Source organism: Sitophilus oryzae, unplaced genomic scaffold (genome assembly GCF_002938485.1).
Source record: "Sitophilus oryzae breed Bouriz unplaced genomic scaffold, Soryzae_2.0 scaffold_1640_pilon_pilon, whole genome shotgun sequence".
NCBI classification, from domain to species: domain Eukaryota; kingdom Metazoa; phylum Arthropoda; class Insecta; order Coleoptera; family Curculionidae; genus Sitophilus; species Sitophilus oryzae.
Window position 1 is genome coordinate 1,881,666 of NW_022146326.1, and position 27,953 is coordinate 1,909,618.

A 27,953-nucleotide genomic window follows, 5' to 3' on the forward strand; every position below is an offset into this window, starting at 1 on the left:
TAAATTGTTATTAGAATCAAAACATAAATTTGAAATCTTTTTGTGCCAAAAGTTCAACAGAAACTGTTTAATCATAATTTTTTAGCAGAAAAATTTATGATTAATTAAAAAAAAATAAAAATGTATTATTTCGGTCAAATAACTATACTCAACGTGCTTATTTTTTGTCAATAATGACATGTATTGACTATTTCCATTCTAAATATCTTGAGAACGATTGCTCGTAGCGATTTTTACCAAGATATGTTTTTTACGTAGAAAGTCACGGAAATGTATATTTTTTAGTCAATAGTTTTATACAGGTACGGACGAAAAGTTATTACTCTTTAAAACAGTCAAAGCGCATGTAGGTGGCGCCCCCTACAAATAGGAGTCATTTTGACATCAAAATTTCTGGTGTCACAAAACTTCCAGGTGCCAACTTTTGTCCAAATATTGACGTTACTTCAGAAATTATTTAGAAAAAATCGAAATAAAAATGAAATTTCTACACACTGTATCTCCGAAACTAAGTATTTTAGGACATACATTTATACGAACTTTTTTACTTATTTTTATCTGCAGAATATGTTGCCGAAGTTTCCGGAATACAGTTCGGACCACCCTGCATGCCCCGGCCCGTCCACAATTCAATCCCAGCATCTTTTATCTTCGTCTCTTCAACGCTAACCGCGCCGATCTCGCCTAACTTAACGAAACTTATCTCTTTCTCACAGGATTGATTGTTAAACGGACCGAGAATCCACGAGCTTGCGACGTTACTAATTAACATCTTGATAGAAACTGCAGACCTGCCGCGTCTTTTGCGTGTTCACTAATCGAAAAAAACGCTTCAAACGGTAAAATCGCAAAAAACGCTTGACACGCAAAAAACGCAAACGCTTTCTGTGTGGCCGTGGGCTTAGATAGGCCTACGTAGAAATATATTCCTTGCCGGCCCTACTATTCGAGCTCCTACACCCTCCAATGTTCTTAAGTCGTTGGTATACCAGATTGCATCAGCTTGAATGGGTACACCTTCTATCGCAATCTTCCCATCCTAGTATGGTTATGTTAAATTTGTTGCTAAGGCTATACCTGCTGATGCATCCAATGATTATATAACAAACTACCCTTTATTTTTAACAAGAAATCACCCCTTAAAGTATTTTAAATTTGTTTTGAAACATCCTGCATACGATTAGTGGACATTTTTTTCAAATATCGTATTTCTGGATTCAAATTTTTCTATACATAATTTCGTGTCTTATCTCCATTATTATTTCTTGCAAATATAGGTATTATGGTTTTTATTTTCATAAAGAAAATTCGTTATTATGTAACGTCAAATTTTTGGGGTTTTGCGTCTCTTTAGTTCCCTAGACACGTCCAAGATTATCAATTTAATTTCTAGGTCAGGTTGAATTTTCCAACGACATTCCTCCCCGCTAACCGAATAACAATTTCTTTTATAACCGTTAGCGCTGATTGGAGTGTCCAAATGTTTCTAAAAGAACTTCAAAAGGATTACCGCTTTTTTTATTGGGGTTAAAAAAGACAGTTATTGTCGAGTGCTGGAATGACGCAAATTTGTTGTTCTTTTTGTTTCATTTCATTTCGAGGTTTTTTCTCGCTCGCCAAAGATAAGCCCGAAGAAAATTATTCGGAATATAAACGTGTTATTTTGGAGTGTAGCCAGTTATAGCAAGCGGCGTTGGTGAATTAAATCATCCCTAAGAGGGTAAACGGAAAACTGTAAAATGTAAAAATAGCGAAAGGGATTTTGCATTTAATATCTAGGTTTAGATTCCTTTGTTTTAGTGTATATAGAAAAGTATTAATCAAATGTTTTTAAGCTACATCTAGTGTAGAGAATTTGATTTAGTTTTTATTTTTGCTCATTACATAAAATATTTTTTTACTTGGGTATCTATTTTTATTTCAGACTAATGAATAATTTTATAATATTTAAAATATTTATACAGGTTTCTGCAACAGTGCGTTAAGCACACTCAGGGGTGTTCCTTAATAACATGCTAGTATTTAAGGGTGATTCCTGGACCTATTCTAAGAAAAAATAAGTTCATATGAATGTGTGTTCTAAACGTCTTAACTTTTGAGATATAGAGTGGTAAATATAAAAAAAACCTTTTTCTCATAGAAGACGAGTATGAAATTACATAAACATAATTATAATAACCTCAGAGTTCTTATAAAAAAAATAAAAAAAATTATCATCCTGTATCTCAAAAGTTAACGAGGTTTATTTATTTTTTTTTTTTTCACAGCTTAAAGCCGGTTTTAGCGACTAAGTCGGGATAATTCTTATCAACGACCTAATCGCGGTTCAACACAGTGCGAACGATAGAACAGGTAGAAAGAATTGTGGACTTCTGCATGGTAGAGATGATTCTTTCCGGGTTGTGAAGTTGGAGTTTTTTAAGGCTTTGAACAAGGTTTACGTCTACTAGGCCGTTACAGGTAAGTATTATTGGTAATATAAAAGTCTTGCTCAAATCGTATATCGCTTTTAGTTCTTGTGCCAGTGCTTCATATTTTGTGATTTTCTCTTTTCTTGCATTTTTAATATTTTCGTCTAGTGGTATTCTGATATCCAGCAGGTAAGCATGTTTCTGTTTTTTATAGAAGACTACTATATCAGGTCTATTATGCTGCACAGTACGATCTGTGATGATGTCAGTATCCCAGTATACTTTTACGTTTTCGTTTTCTACTATTTTTTCAGGTAAGTATCGGTAGTACGGTGTAATTTCATTTAAAAGATTTTCTTTTTTGCAGATTTCTTGGTGTAGAATACCAGCCACCCGGTTGTGCCTGTCCAGATAATGCCGCGGTGCAAGATAGGTACATCCAGAGCAGATGTGTTGAATTGTTTCCGGAAAGGCATTGCATAGTCGGCATCTGTCATTAGGTAAGTCCTTTTTGGCTATTATTTTTAGGAAATTTTTAGTTGGTATTTGCTGGTCTTGTATAGCTATAATAAATCCTTCGGTCTCAGCTCTGAGCTCTCCATCTCTGAGAAAACGTAATGACAGATTTCGGTCAACGTCTGGGTTATATAAGTTGGATGGATATCTTTCGTGCAAGGCTTTCCCTTTCCATTCTTCGATTAGTTCCTCAGCACCCCTAGTACCTGCAGGTAATCTTTGACCTGCTAAGTTTAAAGGTGTGAAATTCCTGTCGGCGGTCTTAATAGCTGAAAGGAGAGGGTCATTTGATTGGTCAAAGCAATGCTGCAGACTTCTGATATGCTTTTCATGCATAGCAATGAGACTAATAATTCCTCTTCCACCTTTGTCCCTTGGCATGTAGAGTCTAATGGTTGAAGCATGAGGGTGGTGCATTCGGTGCCTTGTCATTGATGTTCTGACTTTCCTATCGAGAGACTCCAGGTCGGTTTGTGACCATTTTAGAACTCCGAATGTATTAAGAATTACAGGTGCTGCCCACACATTGATCGCAGCTATTTTATTCTTCGCATGAAGCTCTGTTCCCAAGACTTTACAAACCCTCTTCATAAATGCATCCTCCGCAGTCTTCTTTATTACTCCATCATCAATTTTTAGAGCTTGATGGATACCAAGATATTTGTAGGTTTCACCCAGATGTAACGGTGAGAATGTTATTTCGTTAGTTAAAATAATCTCGTTAGATTCTTGGATTTTCCCTTTTTTACAGTGCAAGAATGCACATTTTTCCATACCAAATTCCATACGAACAGCTTGGCTAAAGGATGCTACAAGTTCCATTTGCCCTTTAAGTTGTTCTGGGTTGCTCGCGTAACATTTTAAATCATCCATGTAAAGCAAATGGGAAATCTTTACTTGGGGATTGTTCTTCACAGCATAGCCATATTTGCTAGACTTAAGCATAAAACTTAGTGGGTTTATGGCCATGCAAAACATTAGTGGGCTCAAGCTATCCCCCTGGAATATCCCTCTTCGGACTTTTAATGGTTTGGTTTGATAGCTGTCCCTTGAGGAAGTAACGAGAAGAGATGTTTGCCATTGCTGCATTAAATATTGAAGAGTTCTGACTATTGAGGTATCTATCTTGTAGATCTCCAGAATTTTAAGTAGCCATGAATGTGGTACAGAGTCGAACGCTTTCTTGTAATCGATCCAAGCGATAGATATGTTTCTTTGGTTTTTATATGCTTGCTTTCCGATTACATTATCAATTATAAGCCACTCTGTACTTCCTCTAGACCCTTTTCGGCTGCCGTTTTGTTCTCTTGCCAGTATATGGTGATTTGTTAGGTGTTTTGATATTGATTTTTCGAATACAGACGTGAAAATTTTATATATGACTGGTAGGCAAGTTATTGGCCTGAAGTTTTTAGGATCATCAATAAATTTATTTTTAGGTATCATATGCGTGATGCCCATGGTGAAAAAAGCAGGTATTGTTTCAGCGGGATTTTTTATTGCTTGGGTCAATTGTATTGCCAAGACTGCATGGACATGTGTGAGGTGCTTCCACCAGTATGCCTGGATTTTATCAATTCCGGGTGCTTTCCAGTTTCCTAGTGAGCTAACGGCCTGTTTAATATCGTTCTCTGTTATCTGGATTTCCCTCATTTTCGGTAAATCTTGCGTGCGGTGTATTTCTTCTTTAATCCAGTAAGCATCTTGATGTTCTTGCTCATTTCCCCAGATGTTATTCCAGAAGTTATACATTTCATCAGCTTTAACAAGCGCCCTATCAGGTTCTTCTTTTTGGGTGCTCAGTGCTCTAAGAAACAACTTCTGGTTGGTAATAAATTGTTTATTTTGTTTGCGCCGTTTTTCACTCTCATTGTATCGTCGCAAACGACACCCTAATGCAGCTATTTTTTGTTTCAGGTTGTCCATAAATTCCCTTAGGATACGAACGGAACCAGCTTCCAAGTTATTTTGTCGGATGATATCATTTACTATTCGTTTGGTTCTGTTCGACGGGTTATCATTTGTTAGGTATGTATGTAGTACTCCAATAGTTACCCTAATATCTTTTATTTTATTTTCCAGTCTCCTCTTCCAAGGTGGTATTTGAGGTTTATGATTTGATGATTGCGCCATCTCTCCTATCCTCAATCCGGTAACATGACAGACAGCAGCAGCGGCGCAGTAGATTAAATCACATGTGTCCTGAAGAGATAAACTTTGCGGTAAGTATTGGCTTAATGCTCTATTCATGATGGCGACAGTTGACTTTGTTTGATTATTATATTTAATTTTAGGAAGCCTTGGACGACTTAAGAAGTCAACACCACTATATTTCATACGGTACTCTTCAAATATCCGTCCAATTTCTTCGGTTACTATATTTTCTTCAGGGTGTGGTATGACCGAGTGCCGTGATTGTCTGCGAATTGAAGACGCGTGTTCACGGGATTGAGGTGTGTTGTGGGTGGTCTCTGAAATTTCATTTAGGTTGTCATTCTGTTCCTGTTCCGGGTCTTGTGTTTCTGCTAGTACTGCTTGCTTTAGATGATCCAGTTCTGCGTTTGATATGACTTTTCTACGTAATACTGAGCGTAATTGGTCTGCAAGTTGTTGCGATTCTCTAGGGAAATCGGGTCTAAGACTGATCCACTGTTCATAAAGCCGTATTCTATATCCTGTCTTGTTCTGTTCGCCATTAGTTGCCCTGTAGTATGCGCGTATCAAATCTAGGTTATCATTCCTGGTCCAGCGCACACGTCTCGTGCGGGGCTGCGGGTTAGGAACGGGGTCATTTTGAGTACGACCCAAGTTTTCTAACCCTCCATTATCGGTGCTTTGTCCGTTTCCGTCGCGTGACCTTGTGGTACGATTTCGCGTTGGGGCGCCACTTGCTTCGCCTACCTCCGCTAAGGTCGGTTCAGTCTGGCGAACAGGCGCCGATCCTCCACCTGTCGCATCCGAGGCTTGTTTTCTAGTTTGTAGAACCGATTATTTTATCTTCCCTTGAAGGGTGGTTAGCCCGCCAAAGGAGTAGTTGTGACCGTCTAGGGTCAAGTTTTGTGTTATGTGTCTGTATGGGGATAGGTGTATGGGAAGATAGTCTGTATTAGTGGAGCCCGCTCCCGTCGGGGTATGGCACAGGCTGTACGGCTTGCCCTGGGTACCGTAGCGGACACAGTAAAGAACCCTATCCCGGTTACTTTCCTCTGTCGGGCCTGACATTATTATTATTAGTTATGTTATTATTGTATGGACATATATACATATGAAATTTTTTCCTTAGAATGTCACTTAGAGAATTACTCTCTTAAATAATATTAGTACACAATTAAGGAACACCCTGCATAATAAAGAATTTAAGGATTATTTGAGAACTGTGTATTTACTAGAATGTATTTTAGGAAAAAAAATGGTACTAGTAAATTTTGTTATGCAGCCTGTGAAAAGAGAACCGATAAATGTTGTTTACTTATTTGTGTCGTACTTTTAGATCAATTATTATTTTTAATATTTTCTTATTCTAGTCTACATGTTATTATGTTTATATGTTTAGTATCTACTAATACTAAAAAGTTATAGATATTTTACTTCACTAGAAGCTACTAAAGATTGGCCTAGACATTCATACATATTTATGATATTATTTACAGGTGTATATAATTTGAAATTTGTATTTGAAAATTATATATAATTTGAACTACATAGGGCTTTTAATTCAACTGATATTAACATAGACTTAAAAGTATAATTATTTTATAATAATATTTTGACACCGACTTGAAAATAAGTGTATTTATATAAATAATTCTGCATATAAAATTAACTCAAATTTTCTCTCTGTATACCGGCTGCGTCTCAAAAGTTGCTCACCCCTATAACTTTTTTATTTTTTAAGTTAAAAAAACGATATTTGGTATGTTAGTATATGACATAAATTAGGATGGATTGACGTATTCAATTGTTTTCGGTCACTTCCTGTTTCACCGGAAATTACTACAACTTTTGATTTTTATATAGCATCCTCTCTATTTTTTTACTTTATTATAGAAAATGACACTCTGAATAGAATGACATATCATACGTCAACTTTTGACATTTTTGTATATGGTTTACTTTAAATTGTAACATGCGGTTCCTAACGACAATTTGACTCGAAATACCAAGTGTGTGGTATCAAATTATTTGTAAAAAATTCTTTTTCCAAATATGCTAATGAGCCACCCTCGTTCCATTTGAACAAATTGAGATATGATTAAAATACGATTTGAGAATTTTCTAACTGGCCAGGACAAGACATTAAAAACATTAGACGATCAAATCTATTTTTAAGACTCCTTGATTAAGAATTAGTGTTTTTAACATAGCCATTACACTCTAGATTGAATTTTAAAATACGATTTGCGGAAAGTGAGTCATTCTATTCAGAATGTCATTCTCTATCGATTAAAGTAAAAAAATACCAAGGGTGTCGTTTAAAAATCAAAAGTTTGTCATTTCCGGTGAAACAGAAAGTGACCGAAAACAATTGAATACGTCAATCAATCCTAATTTATGTCATATACTAACATACCAAATCTCATTTTCTTTATAAACTATATATTCTATACTTACTTACTACTCTCTCTATAATACTCACTTCTAAAAATAATGTCACCCAAACGACATTAAAGGCACAGAAAAATGGCACGGTTTCTGTGAAGACGTATCCTAACAGTCCTAAAATAACTGGCACAACCAGCGATAAAGTGTAGTATTCCAAAAAAGCGAAGTAAAGAGCAATAGTTTCTCCAAAATAATTCCTAATGTCCTCTGAAACAAAAATAAAACAGATTAATCTCAGTCAGAACTTCTCGTCAAAATTAGGGCATAATTTCACGGTTCTATGTTATAATAAATCCATTTTATTATTTTCTTAACTACTAAATCAATTTTAATTATATTTTCTTTTGGCCTCATATTCGTAAACTATCCAAATATGATTAAGGATATAATAATAATATACAGGGTGGTCCGAACTGTATTCCGGAAACTTCGGCAGCATATTCTACAGGTTAAATTAAGTAAAAAAGTTTGTATAAATGTATGTCCTAAAATGCTGAGTTTCGGAGATACAGGGTGTAAAGGTTTAATTTTTATTTCGATTTTTTCCAAATAATTTATGAAGTAACGTCAATATTTGGATGACCTGTATGAAAATTGGTGTCTGAAAGTTTTTTGACATGAGAAATTTGATTTTCATGTCAATATGACTCGTACTTGTAGAGGGCGCCACCTACATATGTTTTAACTGGTATGAAGAGTAATAACTTTTCGTCCATACTTGTATAAAACAACTGAGTAAAAAAAATATACATTTACAACTTTTTCAACATACAAAAGATCCCTTGGTAAAAATCGCTACGAGTAATGGTTCTCGAGATATTTGGAGTTGAAATTATTAATACCTGTCATCATTGTCATAAATTAAACATGTTGACTCAATAGTAATTTTAGACCGAAATCATAAATTTGAAATCTTTTGTGCCAAAAGTTAAACAGAAACTGTTTAATCATCATTTTTTCCCAGAAAAATTTATGATTAATTAAAAAAATAAAAATTTATTATTTCAGTAAAATAACCATCCTCAACGTATATGCTTATTTTTTGTCAATAATGACATGTATTGACTATTTCCATTCTAAAGATCTTGAGAACAGTTGCTCGTAGCGATTTTTACAAAGAGACATTTTTTACCTAAAAAGTCATGGAAATGTATATTTTTTTAGTCAGTAGTTTTATACAGGTACGGACGAGAAAAGTTATTATTCTTCAAAACAGTTAAAACGCATGTAGGTGGCGCCCCCTACAAATAGGAGTCATTTTGACATCAAAATCAAATTTCTCGTGGCACAAAACTCCCAGATACCAATTTTCATCCAAATATTGACGTTACTTCAGAAATTATTTGGAAAAAATCGAAATAAAAATGAAACTTCTACACCCTGTATTTCCGAAACTAAGTCTTTTAGGACATACATTTATACGAACTTTTTTACTTATTTTTATCTGCAGAATATGCTGCCAAAGTTTCCGGAATACAGTTGGGACCACCCTGTAGAATGAGTGACAAAGAATAGAATGAATACGACAAAAGACCCAGGTAATTAATATATGTCATCCACAGAGTCCAGTCCCTCAAATAGCAATAGGCAGGACACCGGGCAAGAAGAACGGACGACAGATGAACCACAAAAATTACAGCATGGTACCCACGAGGAATTAAGAGACCTAGAAGAAGACCGAACCTGAGACGGGACCATGATAGGAGGAAATTAGCAGGTATAACTTGGGCCCGCGTAGCCAACAATATACAACAATGAGCTCAACTACAAAAAGAGTATGTGAGGAAGGCTACACCATAATTGGAAATGGTTGAATAAATTGGAAATGATGATAATATAGACCATATAGACATCTTTATAGCAATGGCCCGATAGATAACCAAAGTTAAGCGATGTTAAAAACTTTGTCGTGCTATTGTTCATTGGCAAGAATTTAAAATATATTGGGACACACTGCTCATTCAGGCCAATTTCCAGCTGGATGAGATCGGATATCTCGTAGAGTCGATTTAAACACTCGCCAAGTCTGTAGCCCATTGACAATGATATGGACGAGTACCTACCGCGGTTCGGATTCCGAATAAACAAAGTAGGCCACGTCCAGATTAGCCTTGGCGGCAAAAAGATGATTTTAACTCCACTTTGAACTTTGAGACATCTTTAGAAGTTATAACAAAAGACACAAAAATACTAGGTACTGTCTCAGCAAGACTTCCTTTGAGTCCATCAACATATACAATATTTGTACTATAAAGATATGTGAATTGTTTTAAATCTCGGATAGCAACAAAACCAAACATCGCGCTCTAAATACAAACAAAAACAAACGGGCAGTCACGATTAAATAAAATTAGAGCCGCAACATTTTTATTATTATTAGGGGGAACGCGAGGCATTTAATCTGCTTAATTCATATCTGCTCGTATGCTAAAATTTCAGACGTGGCGACCGGGTCGGTTGGTCGGTCTGGCCGGCAAGCGAACAGGCCAAGGCTCAGAACAATAAAAAAATAAAAAAGTGCCATTCATACATATATTATACATTAACCCTTAAACCCCCATGCTTTTAATATCAACGTAAATACTCAACATAGGTCCCCTAAGAACCCCAAAGCAAAAACAAGTTTTCTCTCTGAGATGAACCGCCTATTTAAAAATAGACATATTTATTTAAATTCAAAACATTCATTTTTAAGACACTCTGTATACATAAACAAGATTATTGATTTTTAAAATATTATTCACAAACTAGGGAGAGGGAAATCAGGCGACGAACAGAGGTGATGTTTGTTAGATAATAGCTTCTAGACTACCATTCAAGACGCATTAATATTATTTTGGTTCGTAAGTTTTGTGAAAAGAATGTTATTAAAGGTAAAGCAAATGTTTTCTCATTATTTAACTAATGTTAACTAAATCATATTATTTTGTTTTCTTGTTGTAATTCTTTTCTAAAGTTATTCCTCATTCATTTGATCTGACAAAGACAATATATAACATGTGTATACATTAAATGGAATCTATTTATGCTGTAAATAATTTCAGTTTAAAAGTAATCTAAATAAAATCGTTTACTGTTCCTTCGTGCCGATGTTTGTGGTTTGTGAGAATAAGAGCCTTGTTGAGTGTACTTACAATTTTCGACCTTGCATGGGCGAATATCTTAGCTCGCAAAAGGGCAAACAAAAACAATAAATAAAATAATTCATAGAATAACTTACAATTTATTAAATTATAAGATATTGGCGCCAAACCTCCAATTTAGGGTCGATTCCGCAACAAGGGACTTCGTACCTACGGGTGGGGACCCGTTAAACTAACAAAAACCTCTTCAGTTTTGAACGATATAAATGTGGCATGTTTTGAATGTATTAAACTATAAACCTAGGTATGAGGACAGTTTCTATAGTATTATTTCTCTTTTATGAAAGTTCAGGACAGCATAGTTAGATTCTCTGGAATAGTGATCATGGTTTTCTCTGCCGTGCTCTTTTACATGTGAATTCCAGGCAGAGTACGGCACTCCTTTCATTTCATTTAATAAAATAAGTAGGGCTATTTACAAATTTAGCGTTTTATTTACATAACCTATTCTCCTCAAATTTCCCAAAATATTGCTTTGTCGAGGCGCATCCGAGGTAATCATAATAAAAAAATATTTAACACAACGTAGGTTCCTTTCTTTCATTTAAATTTCTTGTTATACAGTTGGCCAAAATATTACCTCTTCAACTTTGTTGACGAATTTGGGTTGTAACACTACATCTCTATACAGGGTGAGTCTTAAATCAGTGCAAATATTTTCAGGGGTGGTATATTTCGACCCGAGAAACACGTCTATGAGGCTTTTTTCGCAAATAGAAGATGTTGAAAATCGTGCATTTTGTTTTAAATTTCCCTGTATATTTTTCAAAAACTTTTTAGAACTGCCTGTTCACCGCAAATTTTCCCACGGTATAATTTCTTAATCTCTGATATTACCGTAGTTACGGCTTTACTCCATGGTTACGGCAATAAAAGGGATGCAAATACAGAAAAAATCCGGTGGCTGTCAAAATTTTTTCAAAAAAAATATTTTTTTTTTATTTTTCAAACTTAAATAACTCGGTTATTTTGGACTTATCTGAAAAATGATTAAGAGAAAATATGTTTCTTTTATCGAGATCTACCAGCCTTGACTCACCCTGTATAAATATTTCTTATATTTTTTAAGGTTCCAGTGAAATGCATAGTTCCAATCATTTTTAAAGCATAATTATTAAATAATAATAAACAAACAGACTATCTGCTAGTAATAAAAAAAACCTCTAAATTGAAACTAAGGACTTAGAAGAAAGTCAAAATCTGCAAGGCAGTAAAGTAAATAAACAGGGTGGTCCGAACTGTCTTCCGGAAACTTTGGCAGAATATTTTGCAGATAAAAAAGAAGTAAAAAAGTTCGTATAAATATAATAAAAAATAAAAATATAATGCATAGTTTCGGAGATACAGGGTGTAGATATTTCAATTTTATTTCGATTTTTTCCAAATAATTTCTGAAGTAACGTCAATATTTGGATCAAAATCGATGTCTGGAAGTTATTTGACATGAGAAATTTGATTTTAATGTCAATATGACTCCTACTAGTAGAGGGCGCCACCTACATATTTTTTAACTGGTTTGAAGAGTAATATCTTTTTGTCCGTACCTGTATAAAACTACTGAGTAAAAAATATACAATTGCAACGTTTTTTACGTAAAAAAAGGTCTCTTGGTAAGAATTGCTGCGAGTAATAGTTCTCGAGATATTTGGAATAGAAATTATCAATACCTGTCATCATTGACATAAATAAGACATGTTGACTAAATAGTTATTAGACCAAATTTTTTTTATGTTTTATGTGCTAAAAGTTCAACAGAAACTGTTTTATCATCATTTTTTCGAAGCAAATTTTATGATTAAAAAAATAAAAAGTTACCAAATTTATAATTTCAGTCAAATAACTATCTACTCAATCTGTTTATTTTTGGTCAATAATGACATGTATTGACTATTTCCATTCCAAATATCTTGAGTAAGGTTGCTTGGTGCGGTTTTTACCAAGAGACATTTTTTACCCCATTTTTTACAACCCCGTAACAATCCAGATTGTTCTTAATTTAATCTAAGAACATCTTTGATTTTTCTCGGTAGTAAGTCCTGGGAAATTTCTTTGAGTTTCTAGGTCTTAGACCGTTGCAGGAATCCTATTCCAGGTTACGGACGAGGTTCCCCAGGTTCTTAAGTTCTGCCATAAATTGGTTTCCACTTGCAAAGCAGAACGCTTCTTGTCCAGTTGGTAGATTGTTCGTTCTTTTTTGAGCTAGATCGTTTGCTTTTTCATTAGCTGGCATCCAAAGTAGGAAGAGTTTATTTTCTTTGCCTAATTTGTTTAGATTCTCTATTTTTTGACCAACTTCATAACTTACATATCTTTCGATAGCGTATATTTCAGCCTGAAGGATGCTGGGGTAGATACCTTTTGCTTCGAAGCATTGGTATACTAAGTATAGATAGTTGACTAATTTGACTGGATTTATTATTATATCCTTAAAATTAAACTTTATATGATGAAATTTCGCTTGCGGCTCAGTAAATCACCTTTTTTACAGCTATTACTAATCTTTGTTCACGCATCCATCTGGTTAAGTACACAAAACAATACACATAACCATGTACATGGTAAATAACTACAAACAAGCCAATTAATGCCTTTTGTTACTCTAAGGGCGAAAATGCGTCCGCAACCTCCGCTTACACGCAAGACCTTGTTTATGGGAATTTCGTACAGAGAGAGAGAGAGACGGAGTCGAAAATTCAATTATTTCGGAATTTTGAATGGCTTATCGAATTACTAACGCCATATTTAATGGGTACGCGCCGACCGCCGTTTTCGAGCTTGCACATACAATAAAAAAAAGTTAATCGAAGTATGAAATCCATCAGCCAGTGTTTACACTACATAAACTATATCGAAAAAGTAAAGTGAAAATTCCCAGAGCTTCTCACACTTTATTTATACACTTTTTAAAGAACACACAAAAAAGTATTTTGGATCAACATTCTGTGGGTATAGAGGGTGCTACAGATTCGAGGTATGAGCATTGGTATCTCGAAAACCCTAATAGATATGAAGATGACTAAATTGGGGCAAAGTTTCACCTTGAAAAATTCGTCAACATGCTGTCAAAAAACTTTCAGAAATTTCAAGGATTGCTGAGTTATTTCGAAAAAACGATTTTTTTTTTGAAAATAAATTTTATTTTTTCCTGTCGTTAGTTTTTAGAAAATTCAAAAAACTAATTGCACAATGTCGTAGACACTTTATCAGGGCTATCTGATAGTATTATTACATTTTCAAATTAACTGATAATTTATGAGATACATCATAGGCCAATTTAATTTTTTTAAATACGGACCTGCTTTTTTATTGACCTGTTTATTTGTTTTATTTTAGTATGTTTAAATATTTGATAAGTTATTAGAGACTTAAGATTAAGTCTAAGTACTGCATTTATAACATGTGCAATATCTACCATTTTGAACGCATGGAAACTTGTGGCAATCTTGGTTTCATTAAAAATTAACTAAGGTTTGCAACATCCTTAAGGTTCTTTTTTTTATTAATAAACAAAAATATATATTTTAAGTAAAATGGGACAATGTATTTACGAAAATACAAATATCTTCATAATATATTACAATATGATACCCAGTGTGTTTCTCGTTAGAAAACTGACCGCAATTATAGACATATTATCAAAATAAATGATTTGAGTTGTTTTCTTTTTCAAAATTCTCTCTTATTCATAAAAAAATTGGTCAGGATTGAGTCGGACTCGGGCACGAAGGGTTCCGTGCCATTCATTATCTATACAACATTAGACACTATATTATTATAAACTTTTTTTCCGATTTAGCTAAAATTTTGAATGCGCGTATAAGTAATTTAAAAAAAATGAAGAAACACATTCCTAAAAATTGTATTAATCACTAATAAATATGTAAAAAGTAAAAATATATATGTAAAAATATGTAAAGATTAAAAAAAACGATTAAAAAAAGTCGCCTTGACTAGGATTCGAACCTGCCTTACTACGGCTCCAACGTCATAGCAGCGTAAAGTCCTAACGCCTTTAACCACGTGGCCACCAAGAACTTGAAAGATTCTATATAAAATTTTTACTTAAAAGATAATGTTTAGTGAAAGTACTTTTTTATTTATAAACATTTATGTAATTCTGGTTTTAGTATTTGTTCTTATAGCGGCAACATAGATACATTATCTGTAAAAATTTCAACTGTCTAGCTATAACGGTTCATAAGATAGACCTTTGTGACAGACGGACGGACGGATAGCAAAGTCTTAGTAACAGGGTTCCCGTTTTTACCCTTTTGTACGGAACCCTAATAAAAAAAATGGCAAATAAAATGTGCCTGATGTGATGATAAGCGCCATTTTTTTAATTTTAGGAATTAACAATATTATAGCATGAATGTGGTAAACAATGAGATTTGATTTCAGTATTAAAACTAAAAGAGTTTCGGACTTCCATTGTCTTTATTTATTTTGCTTACACAACGTTTCGGTCAGAACTATCACTGACCGTTATCAAGAGTTCACAATTGATAACGGTCAATGATACACTGCCTAATATCTGAGTGTATTTTGAAAACAATTTTTTAGTTTGTTATGGGTTCACAATTTCATTGCAAATTTTCTGATTTTCAAATTTTAGTGTTTATTTCATTGCCTGTTACTGTAATTAGTAAACCTACAAATAGATAATTATTACAAGTATTACAGGTCACTACACCTGTTCAAATAGAAAATACCTAACGTCTCAAAAGGTATCTATCTACCTGCAACCATCACGAAAGCAAAGAATCTTAGAAATAATTTAAAAAATATTTAAAGATATTTAAATAATTTTATTTACTTCCAACAAGAAGGAGGACATACCCTACAAAACATATTTTTTTTTACTAAAAATATTCCTCTACAAATATAGAACAACTGAGAATTGTACCTCTCTGGATTATAAACCTAGTAAATTTTTACATAATACCGTGCCTTTATTTTTAAAATAAAAAAAAACAAATAGACTGCAACGCTGTACAGGGTGGGTCAAATTCGACGCTTTTAAATGGAAACACCCTTTTCTATAGGAGAGAGACAAAAACTAATATCGGTGCCTGGAGTTCAATTTTTGTCAAAAACATGATGGTGAAAACCGCATATCTATATCTGTTACCGTTTCGGAGTTACAGGGTGTTTTTCAAAAATATGCATTTTTGAAAAACTTTGTATTTCAAAATTTTGTATTTTTATGAAAACATTTCCAAAGCACCTTTTTACGTGAAATGTAATGATTTAAGTATATTTTTTTTAAAATTAATAATTTAAGAATTGTCAACAGAAAATTTGATTTTTTATATGGGACAACCTGTATATTTTTAATTTATTTAAAAGAATATAAAATTACTTTTCCAAAAATATAACACACTTGATATTTTGCTCGATTCCTCTTCGAGATATAGAGTATATAAAAATTCGCCCACTTTAAATAAGTAGGCTTTGAACGGCACCGGCTGTAATGCAAAAAAAAATCTAGCTGTGAGCATCAATTAAAACGAAAATAATATTTGCTATGAGAGATGCAGAATTTTATAACAATTTAAAATATATTTAACCAGCATCAACACATTTAAACTATATCTAATAACAATAAAAATAAGTAGCAAACCAAGACATGAGATTTTGCCTACAGGTGTTCGACATATCGACCGTCTTCTGTTATGGACAGACGGGGCAGTTTTTGAACATTTCTCGCGGAATTCATTAACTCATTGGGGGTGAAAGATAGCCTTTCATAACTGCTAAGTATTTCTAATCCTTGTCTAGATTATACGGAAGAATAAGGAACCTTTATTCTTCCGCAAATATATTCATAGGATTAGATCCATGGGCACTAAGTCAGGCGGCCTCGGCGGCCAACGGCTGGGATCTTGGTTAGCTATTCAATTATTCTTGAAATTGGCTGCAAAAATTGGCTGATAACTTCAGCGTTCAGAGGCGGTGCGTCGTCTTGCTGGAAAAATATGTTTTCGAGTTCCATTAAGAGCATATCATCAATAAGGGGTCCAAAGCCTACTAGTTAAAAGGGGCGAACTTTGAAAAATTCTGTATTTCGAAGGGGATTATAACAAACATGACTCGAGTACAAAAACAAAACTTGCAGTATACCGAGCAATTATAATCCCCACCATGATATATGGGAGCGAAACCTGGGTGCCTTACCGCCGACACATGAACGCATTGAACAAGTTGCAACAGAGACACCTTAGACAACTCTTAAGAGTCCGGTGGTTCCATCATGTCTCAAACGTATCGGTCCTTGAAAAATCTAACTGCGAGAGTATTGAAGTCATGGTCACAAAATCCCGCTTAAGATGGGCTGGTCACGTATGCAGAATGCAAGAAAACCGCATACCAAAATCTCTGCTTTACGGTGAGCTTGTGGACGGTAAGAGGAGGCCGGGTGGACAACTGAAAAGATACAAGGACATTTTCCACGAAAATTTAAAGGGAATTAACATGCAGAATGAGTGGGAAAAAGCAGCTCACAATAGAACTCAATGGAGAAGGGTTGTAAACTCAGTTAACAGCGGCAACCAAAAAGTAGAGAGGCAACAAAGCAATGAGATTTTTGAATGTCCGGAGTGCGGTAGGCAGATAACATCACGTATCGGGCTTTTCAGTCACAGAAAAGCTCATGAAAGAAAACGCCTTGCGTGACCATTTTCTTTATGTGTGTCGAATACTCGTCAGCGAGTAACGGCTGTATGTATGTATGTATGTATGTATGTATTATAACAAAATATCAAGTGTGCTATATTTTTAAAAAGGTAATTTTAAATTATTTTCAGTTAATTAAAAATATAGAGGGTGTCCCAAATAAAAAATCAATTTTTCTGTTGATAACTCTTAAATTATTAATTTTAAAAAAATTATACTTAAACCATTAAATTCTACGTAAAAAGGTGCTTTGGAAATGTTTTCATAGAAATACAAAATTGTCCATAGCGAAAAAGTTACAGCGATTTGTTAAAAATGCACATTTTTGAAAAACACCCCGTAACTCCGACACGGTAACAGATATTGATGTGCGGTTTTCACCATCATGTTTTTGATAAAAATTGAGCTCAGACACCGATATTAGTTTTCGTCTATCTCCTATAGAAAAGGGTGTTTCTATTTAAAAGCGTCGAATTTGACCCACCCTGTACAATAATATTTTTTCTATTCTTTCTGGATTGTATTTTTAAATAATTCTTTATCTGACGGATTTTTAAAATGCATAATCTGATCCGGCGCGACGCGGTATAAAATTCAGTCTAGAAATAATGCCGCGAAGGGTAATCGCCTCCATAAAATTCGTTGATAATCTTCCGCTCAGCGCAACTCTATAAATCACGTTATATTAATTCCGAAGATAGGAATGCTAGGCGCACCGACCACCGCTCGACAACGGTGCGTTCCCGTTATCCTCAAAACTCGTCGAGTATTTAATTTTCATACTTTAATCGTCCTCATCCCATTATACATGGTGTCCCATATAAAAATGCACACTAAGTAATATCGGTAATTATTGGAAAAACTGGAACTCGTCCGATTTTCAACAAAACTGGTATACACCCTAATTTGAGGTCGTAGATTACGAATCTGAACTTTTTTTCTGGCGGTCTCTTACCGTTTTTCAGAAAAACGAAATATGATTTCAAAATCGATTTTTTCTTAATTTCTCATATTTTTAAGGGTTTCTGGCATATATTTTGTTAGGTATTCAATAAACAATGAGGTTTTTGCTATTTTCTGTTACTTTGTTAACCAATTCTATGCATAATAGAGGAAAATTTGCTAAAATAAATTTGTAAACAATCTGAAAATGTTGGGTTATGTGTTTCTGATATATAAAGCAACGTTGCTAAACCTAAATTTAGCGCGTTTTTTCGCTCATTCTGGGATTACGAAAGGCGGTCGCCAGAGGAATGGCTCCATCCCATAACTGCTATTTTACCAACAAGATCAAACGCAACCAAACCAAACTATTTATAACCACGAAGCTGCACGAAAGAGTTTTGATTGCATTGGTTACAACTTCTATGCGAAGGGGGTTATTTTTTAGTATTGAAAATACTTCTGGCCGCGTTTATATGGGACCCATCTTTGAAAAAACGACATGCTCGATGCCACACGAGTTCAATATAACCTGCCTAATCAACTTGTCAACACGTAAGTCGATAGTTTAGCCGGCGTTGATCATCGAAGGACGTTTGAGGGCCGAAATGACGTCTTATTAATTTATCAGTGTGTGTGTGTGTGCGTGGGCCAACTATTTTATGGATGTGGATGTTTGTCTGGGCCGGCGGATAAAGAAAGCCCATATTATTATAAAAAAGAATATGCGTCAAGGCATATGAGTTGTTAGGTACAGTTTGGCTATTTTAATCTAGAATTTAGAATTTAGAATGAGTGGGAGGGGGGTTAATCACTTCGACCTTACAGATCCATTGTGTCCCCCTTTCTTGAATCATAACTCATCATACAGTCCCAGGGCTTTGACAAAAGCCAGTATCTGGGACGGTTTTATAGAGGGTAGTTCTCCATCTCCAATATCAGTCGTACCAAAATTCATGGCACGAATGGTTGTCGTCTCGGCGCACTCAGTGATGAGGTGTACTGGTGTTTCCCATCTTCCCCACAGAATCTGCATTCGCCGTTTCTTCTTAGTTTCAATCTACTGAGGTGTTCATTGAGGAGACAGTGTCCTGTTAAAAACCCCGTGACAATCCGAAGATTGTTCTTACTCAGACCCAGGAAGATCTGTGATTTTTCTTGATCATAAGCCCTCAGAAACTTCTTCGAGAAATTTTAATCTAACTCTTTCCGTATGAGAAACAAGGGGCAAATTATACGTGAAAGCGTGAAATCACATAAATAATAAATCTAGACTAATGCAATATTTTTTTCTTGGCGCGTAGAATATGTAAATGCATTAAAGGGAATAATTAATTAAATCATTAAGTTCCAAAACATAATAACTCGGATCTCATCGGATCTGCTGATACATTTTGCTAAAATTTAGGCTATTAGGACCTATATTTTTTATGATTATTATTTTTTTAATTAACAACTTAGGTCAAAGAAAAAGCTTGCATAGTTTCCACCTCCAACAGGCGTAAAAACACATGAATCCAAGACGTTGCCAAATATTTATTAGGATAAGATTTTATCCTTTGAATATTGTTGTAAATAATAATTATCATTTAAATAGTGCTAACTTATCAAAGTTCACAACATGGCGAAATTTGAACAAAATCGGCCAACGGATCTTTGGGATATTAATAAAAAAGGTCTATTGGAAAACACCTTGACCCCTGTATCTTTAAAATTATACATTTCCGGACACATGTTTATATGAACTTTTTACCTTAAAACACTCAAAGAATTACCTCCTGAAGTTTGGCCAGATATTTAAGTAACACCCTGTATTTAAAAATGGCTAGCTAGTGATTTAGTAAGCTATGTGTATTTTAATGGAAAAAAATACATCTCATAAAAAATAAACAAACTCATAATACAAATACTATACACTAATTAATTCATTTTAAATGTATCTAAATCGGCCAGGAGCACTTAAAATCACTTCATAGAATATACCAAATATGCAAAAAAAATCCAATAAAAAAAACACAAATGACACATTAAAATCTGCATTATCTGAAATCAAACTATACCCAAACGGCTAATAAAAAAAATAATACTGACAAGACTAAATAAAAGTGACAAGGCGCCGACATCGATAACGCGATGAGCAGTTTTAAATAATTATTATATTATTCCGAGTTATTATTACATACGTGTTTTACAATTATTGTAATACAGTAGCATTCCTTCAAATAAATTTTAATTTAAGTATTGTTAATATAGTCATATTAATTATTATAGCCAGTATAATTTCTAAAATAAAAAAATCAAGCGTGTTTTTATCAGAATTATTAAATGATTAAAAATAAGTAGAAATAGTTAATATTTATTAACTTGGTAAGTGTTATATTTTAATATAATTAGGGACTATATCTTAAGTTTAAATTATGGTAAACTTGTATGAGTTTTAATCATTTATATTTTAAATGTTAGGAAAGGCAATATAAATTTTAGGCAAGAGGGAAACCAATATGGGGGGAAGGACTGCGTAACTAGTAATTAAAACTTAACAATTTTTTTTACTTGATATTTTTCTGGTCGTTCACGTTGCACTTTAACTCTTCGTTCTGTCACACACAATCTAAATTGAACAAAGAAATATCTTTGTTAACTTTGCAAATACTTAAGGCATGTAATAATTTTAAAAAAATTTGACGTGAGATTACTTCATAATTCTTGGAAGTCTTGAATGATAAAGATTTGAATTATTATGGGTCTGTTTTGTTTAAGAAGCTAACAAATAATTTCAAAAACTCAACTATCAAAATATATTGGTAGCAAATTTTTAAAAGTATATGCTTAGTTATAATGTTCTATATTAATTGTACATAAATGTAACATTATATACATAAATGTAAACTAGGTATAGTTGTTGCAATCGATAATATATTTTGCTGCTTATTTTCAGCACAACAAAATCCGTTATGATGAAACGAAAAAAAAATACCGCTACTCATATTATGGGCACCTATGTATTTTTAATTTCATAATGATGTTTAAAAATACATAGGTACATGCTATGAGTAGTGGTTGTGACGGTTTTTTATTAGGCATGATGAAAAGAAGCTGCAAACTAAATTATCGTTGGAGCCAACTATATTTTAATTTATTTTTATCTACAGTAACTATGCACGGTAGGGGTTCAAAATATGACTATACTGTGAGACAACTCCATTCGAGTATAAATTAACATTTACATTCCAAGTATCTTCTTGGTCTACCGGCGCGGCACCCCGTTCACCCTTATTCCCTCATTTCTTTAAAAAAGTATTATGATTTATAACTTTTAATTTTTATTGTGAAAATTGGTGAAAAGTATTTTTTTTGTACGGCGAATATAAATTTATGGGCCATCCATAAATTTAAATTTACACCTAAGTTCGAATATTGGTTAAACCTAGGAATACCGAGGTAATACCCCGAAATATGCAAAAGAAGAAGTGAGTTTAGGTTAGATTAGAATTAGGTTTTAGTTTGTTTTGCATTAATAAAAAATATAGACCTAATCTAAACTTAAGCAAAACTGCCCCTTTTGCATATTTTGGGCTCCTACGTGGGTATAGGAGCCCGTCGTAGTGTCGTGACCGTGATCGTGACAAATCACGAATCCGCACACGTTCATATCCATCATTAATATTTTCCTCACTAAATTCTTCACTTTTACACAAAACCATCACGATAAAAATCAAATATCAAAATTATTTAACGTTGCGAACGTTAAACTTGTTCACTATACGTATCTGGAATATATTTGTGAATAGCGATCAATGATACCTTTACGTTAGACTGCCGAATTGCTGACGTCACGAATGTCAAATTGCTTTCCAACGAACAAGGTTTAGTTCTTTTATATTTCTATTGAGCTCTCCCAAATAACGCCACAAGTTAATATAAAATGTAAAAAAGCAGGTGATTGTCGACAACCGCCGACTTGTGTGTGGTATTTTCAATACGCCTATGATGGTTGCGCATGTTGCAAAATCTGTGAATTTTTTTGTTATATTATACCAACCCTCGGCAAAGAGTTTCAATTGCATTGGTTACAACTTCTATGCGGAGGGGGTTAATCTTTTTTTTTGTTATATTATTAGTAGTGGGAACTATCGAATGAATACTATCGAAACATTCGATAGTTGCAATTCATTCGAATAATTCGATAGCTAGTAAAAATTATCGAATAGATGCGTCATCTGCCTTGAAATATTGTATTCTAGTAATTCGGCAGCAAAAACCATTCATTTATAAAATTCATTCATATATGAAATTCATTTATTCGTCAGGATCGATTATAATAAAATATTAACTGGATTTTAGTTGTCGCCCGGCGACGAAGGTTTCTTTCCGAGAAACCCGACAGCGGTCGGTGGCAATGCTGAAAGAAGCCGGCATCTGATTTTTTGCGGAGTCATATAAAGATAAGGACATATTATTTTTTTTATTGAGGTGCTAGTATTTACACAGAAAATACATTATGAAGGGCGCTGTTGCCATATATTGGTATTAGTTGATATTAGCAAAGTATATTATTGTTTGGCTTTAGTTAGTTAGGGATAGTATGTCTATATATTTTGCATTTTTTTTTATTAATATTCTGTTGTTACACTGCAATAACACTTGTTATTTTGGATGTAGGAAAATGATTTTTAATGTTTTTAAGCAGACTGGTTTAATAAAAATAATAATAACAGTAATAATTTGTTATACCTATTAACAACAAAATTTAAAATAATTTAATATAAACATTTTTTTACGTACTAGCAAAATATAAACAACAAATTAGATGTCAAAATTATTTATATTAGATCCTATTTGAAAATAATATAGTCTTTAAATTTTTTGGCAACGTTGGTTTATTAAATAATAATTATTACAGAATTAATTTGTTATATTAACAACAAACTTTAAAATCATGAAATATAAACATTTATTAATTTTCTAATCATGCAGTGTAATGGAAGGAAAATATAAATAAAAAATTAGAAATCAAAATTATTTATATTAGGTACCTACTTTATATTACTATTTAAAAATAATATTTACTTTTACTGGCATTTACTTTAAAAAATAAATGAAATATTTCTTCGCAAAAAACTACATGTAAGAGAATTAGCATAAACAAAATACATCGTGAACTTTTTTTTTAAATTGGCACGTGTAAAACTTTCCATTTAATGTTCTCACCCCATAGTTTGAGTTCGATAACCATTTACTTAACCACATTACTTAAATATGATTATTAAGTTCAACTAATTCATATTATTAAAACATCTAAAATACAAATATGTATTTTTAAAATGAATTCCAAGTTCATCTCATCTCTCTTAAAAATTGCTACTTCTCAAAATTTCCCATTAAAAAATAGACCATATACCATATAAAATAAAATAATTGAAAGATCGGGCTACGGAAAATCACACAAATTTTCGGAAAAATTTTGACACCTGCATACGCACACAATCGTCAATTAAAATAAACTACTATTTTAGTATTTTAAATATTTTAATAAACGCAAAAATAGCACAGTATTTATAAGGCGAAGTTATAAAAATTTGGAAGAACTAATAATGCACTGACGCACACAAACATCAAACGAATACTAAATTTCATTTATCAAAAGCATTCGATAGTCGTGGCTCCGATAACCATTTAGTCGCACGGCGAGGTTGTCACATATGCTTTAGTATACAAATGAATGAATGATTTTATTCGAATAAAACCATTCGATAGTTGAAATCATTCATTCAGTAACCATTCGATAGTCTAATTCATTCGATAGTTCCCATCGCTATATATTATATCAAAAAAAGATTAAACCCCTCCACATAGAAGTTGTAACCAGTGCAATCAAAACTCTTTCGTGCAACTTCGGGGATATAAATAGTCTTTATGTAACTTCTTTGCGGAGGGGGTTAACCTTTTTTTAATATAATATAACAAAAAATAATTAATCCCCTCCGCATAGTTGAAACCAATGCAATCAAAACTCTTTCGCGCAACTTTGTAGATATAGGTATATTTGATTAATTTTTTTTTCGTAGAAAACAGACTACGCCACTGTATTCTACGTAAAAAAATCTACAAGAATCAGTTTTAACCTTCTCGATACCTTTCACAATAACGAAGATATGGCGGCTGTCCAAAATTGCGAAATTTGCAAAACGACAGTGTAGCTCAGAAACGAAGGGAGTTATGAAAATTTTGTCGACAGCATTATCGGTTTGACAAACCGCATCCTCCTATCTTTACTAATAACGGAGATACTGTAAGATTTCAACCAAAATGGGACACCCTGTACATATATTTAATTAACTGAGTTCTTTCGTTCTGTCTATTATAGAAGATAAATATTTTCTAAAAATAACTGCTTCAATTCAATCCTGTACTCGACCAACCTGATTGGTGGAGACTCTCGTATGTTTCGTTGTACAGCGATGGCCATGCGCATAACATACAATAACCTGAATTCAATGTAAAAATCAAAAAACATAAATTTGTGTATTTTTAAAAAATATCCATAAATCCAGGCATAAATCTCTAAAATGCTCTCTAAACATCAGCCGACACACCAAAAAAATACAATTATTTTAAAACCAAAGTTATGCAAATGGAGCTGGAAATATGCAAACAGCGTTTTTAAATCCGCCGCCAAATATACGAAACCAGTGTATTTTCCAACTAAAAAACAAACATGCCTACAATATATTTTTGCCGATCATGCGACGACCCTCTAAAATTCAATTTCCCATGCCGGATTCTATGCAAACCAACATTTTATTTCGCAAATTCCAGTCCGCCTTTCGGCCTCTTCTATTTTGTTTAACAGACCGCTTGATGCAGAGCGGAAAGCGTATAATGTAACCAAGTATGATTAGGAATAATATTATGCCAAAATATCGACTGTGGAATATAGAGTTCTTATCGTATAGTATTTTTTTTATTACACAGTATAGGTAGAAGAATAAAACAAGTGCTCCAGACTCTATGCTCCATAATAGATACAGGTATGACGGAGATCTGTTCAACATAAAAAGACGCAGGGCAAAAAAATTAATTAAATTATAAAATTCATCACAGAACTTCAATATGCTGATAACTGCGTTTTAGTTGCAAAAAGAAATGCTGTAGATATACAGGGTCCGGCAATAGTGCGTCGGGCATCTGTAGCTCCTAGAATAAAAAACTTGAGAATTTTGTTTAAGTGCAAACCTAAAGTATGTACCAGGATATATTTCAGGAAAATATTTTAACTTCTATAGGGTGGCTCAAAAAAAGGTGAGTGGACCTGGATGATTTTTTTTAAATGGAACACCCTGTATATTATTGCATTTTTGGCTTCCTTTCAGATCACTTTACATGACCCTAAGATATGAATAAATATATTTCGATAGTTTCAGAGATATTAAATAATAAATAAAAAATATATATTTTTCAGCCCTTCTTAAAAAAAATATTAAAAATACAAGAACTGTTCTGAAATCAAAACTATATTAGGTATTTACTTTAGATGGTCTGTTCTTACTTTGCTATAAATATGGTAATCGTAAATAATACAGGATGTTCAATATTCTACGCCAAACTTTCTGAAATATAAAATAATTTTTCTTTGTTATTTTAAATGGAACACCCTGTATATTATTTTTTTATTAGATGGAGAGTTAAAAAATGAACATTTTTTGCATTTAGAGTATTTCAAAATTTTTAGCGGTTTCGCAGATACGCGCAGTATTATTTCACGTGGCGCTTTCAATGGTAAAATACGAGAGAAAAATGATTGGGTGGCTTTGATAAAAATTTACTGTGGAAAATGCCATATGAAAGACAAACCCGCAAATATCTGCGAAACCGTTAAAAAAATTTAAATACTCTTAATACAAAAAATGTTCATTTTTTAATTCTCTGTCTATTGAAAAAATAATATACAGGGTGTTCCATTTAAAAAAAACGAAGAGAAAGTATTTTATATTTTAGAAAGTTTCGCGTAGAATTTTGAACATCCTGTATAACTTACGATTTTCATATTTATAGCAAAGTAAGTACAGACTATCTAAAGTAAGTACCTAATATAGTTTTGATTTCAGAACAGTTCTTGTATTTTTAATATTTTTTTAAAGAAGGGCTGAAAAATATATATTTTTGATTTATTTTTTAATATCTCTGAAACTATCGAAATATATTTATTCATATCTTAGGGTTATGTAAAGTTGTCTGAAAGGAAGCCAAAAATGCAATAATATACAGGGTGTTCCATTTAAAAAAAATCATCAAGATCCTCTCACACTTTTTTGTGCCACCCTTTAGAAGTTAAAATATTTTCCTGAAATACATCCTGGTACATACTTTAGGTTTGCACTTAAACAAAATTCTCAAGTTTTTTATTCTAGGAGCTACAAATGCCCGACGCACTATTGCCGGACCCTGTATATCTGGGCATACGAGGCTTTGGGCCTTAAGCTGAACATCGATCAAACTAATATCGTGTGCACTCCCCTGAAAAATCATAACACTGCTAGAAACATCTGAAAAGAACTACTGGAATATGTAGAGCAATTCAATTACCTCGGCAGTTGAAATGGCCAATATCGACTCTGAAATTCAGCACAGAATTAGCAGCGCCTCAAGAGCATCTTGGAAATTAAAAGGCAGGGTATTCTACAATTATGACTTGAGCACAAAAATGAAACTTGCAGTGTACCGAGCAATAATTCCCCCCATGTTATATGGAAGCGAAACCTGGGTGCAGATGCCGTACCGCCGACACATAAGCGCATTAAACAAGTTGCAACAGAGACACCTTAGACAACTGTTAAGAATCAAATGGTACCACCATGTCTCAAACGTATCACTCCTTGAAAAAGCAAGCTGTGAGAGCGCTGAAGTCATGATTACTAAATCCCGTTTAAGATGGGCTGGCCACGTATGCAGGATGCAAGAAAACCGTCTACAGAAATATCTTCTTTACGGTGAGCTTGCAGACGGTAAGAGGAAACCGGGTGGACAACTAAAAAGATACAAGGATATTTTCCATGAAAACTTAAAGGGTAAAAGCACACGGAATCAGTGGGAGGAAGCAGCGCACAATAGAACGCAATGGAGAAGAATTGTAAACTCAGTTAACAGCGACAACCAAAAAGTAAAGAGGCAACAAAGTAATGAGATTTTTGAATGTCCTGAGTGCGGAAGAGAGATAACATCCATCACGTATTGGGCTTTTCAGTTACAGAAAAGCTTGCGAAGGGAAATGCCTTGCGTAACCATCTTCTGATGCGTGTCAAATACTCTCTTCACCGAGTAATGGCAGTAAGTAAGTAAGTAATGCTCCAGACAATCCAAACAAAATGCATCGAACAATAAATTATGATTTTATTTATGTAAAATATGTCTAATTAGAGAATACCTGAAACGTGTTGTAAAAAATAATAAAAATATTGTAATAATTATATTCCTATACATTAACTGGAAAAAATTGTCCTCACACTTTTGCTATACCTAAATGCTAAAAATGCGTGTTCAAATCTTAATTTTGTGGAACATACCGTGTTTTTCAAAAAAAATGGATAACAACTTCTATAACTTTTTGAAGTGAAACTTTTTACGCGCGATTGGAGTAAAAATACAAAAATTCAACACGACATGA

At 33.4% G+C, this 27,953-nt stretch overlaps 1 protein-coding gene and 1 long non-coding RNA gene across 4 annotated transcripts in view; one reads left to right on the forward strand and one right to left on the reverse strand.

Moving 5' to 3' along the window:
- LOC115880660 (anoctamin-10) overlaps positions 1 to 27,953 on the reverse strand; it is a 79,421-nt gene that overhangs the window by 32,154 nt on the left and 19,314 nt on the right. For all 3 annotated transcript variants that reach the window (XM_030897941.1, XM_030897942.1, XM_030897940.1), the window contains exon 5: positions 7,564 to 7,736. In XM_030897941.1, the coding sequence (XP_030753801.1) occupies positions 7,564 to 7,736 (173 nt within the window). The remainder of the gene's footprint in view (positions 1 to 7,563; positions 7,737 to 27,953) is intronic.
- Positions 2,263 to 6,126, forward strand: LOC115880661. Its single transcript, XR_004049919.1, has 4 exons — positions 2,263 to 2,911; positions 4,845 to 4,955; positions 5,010 to 5,149; positions 5,222 to 6,126. It is a non-coding gene; the product is annotated as an uncharacterized LOC115880661 (long non-coding RNA).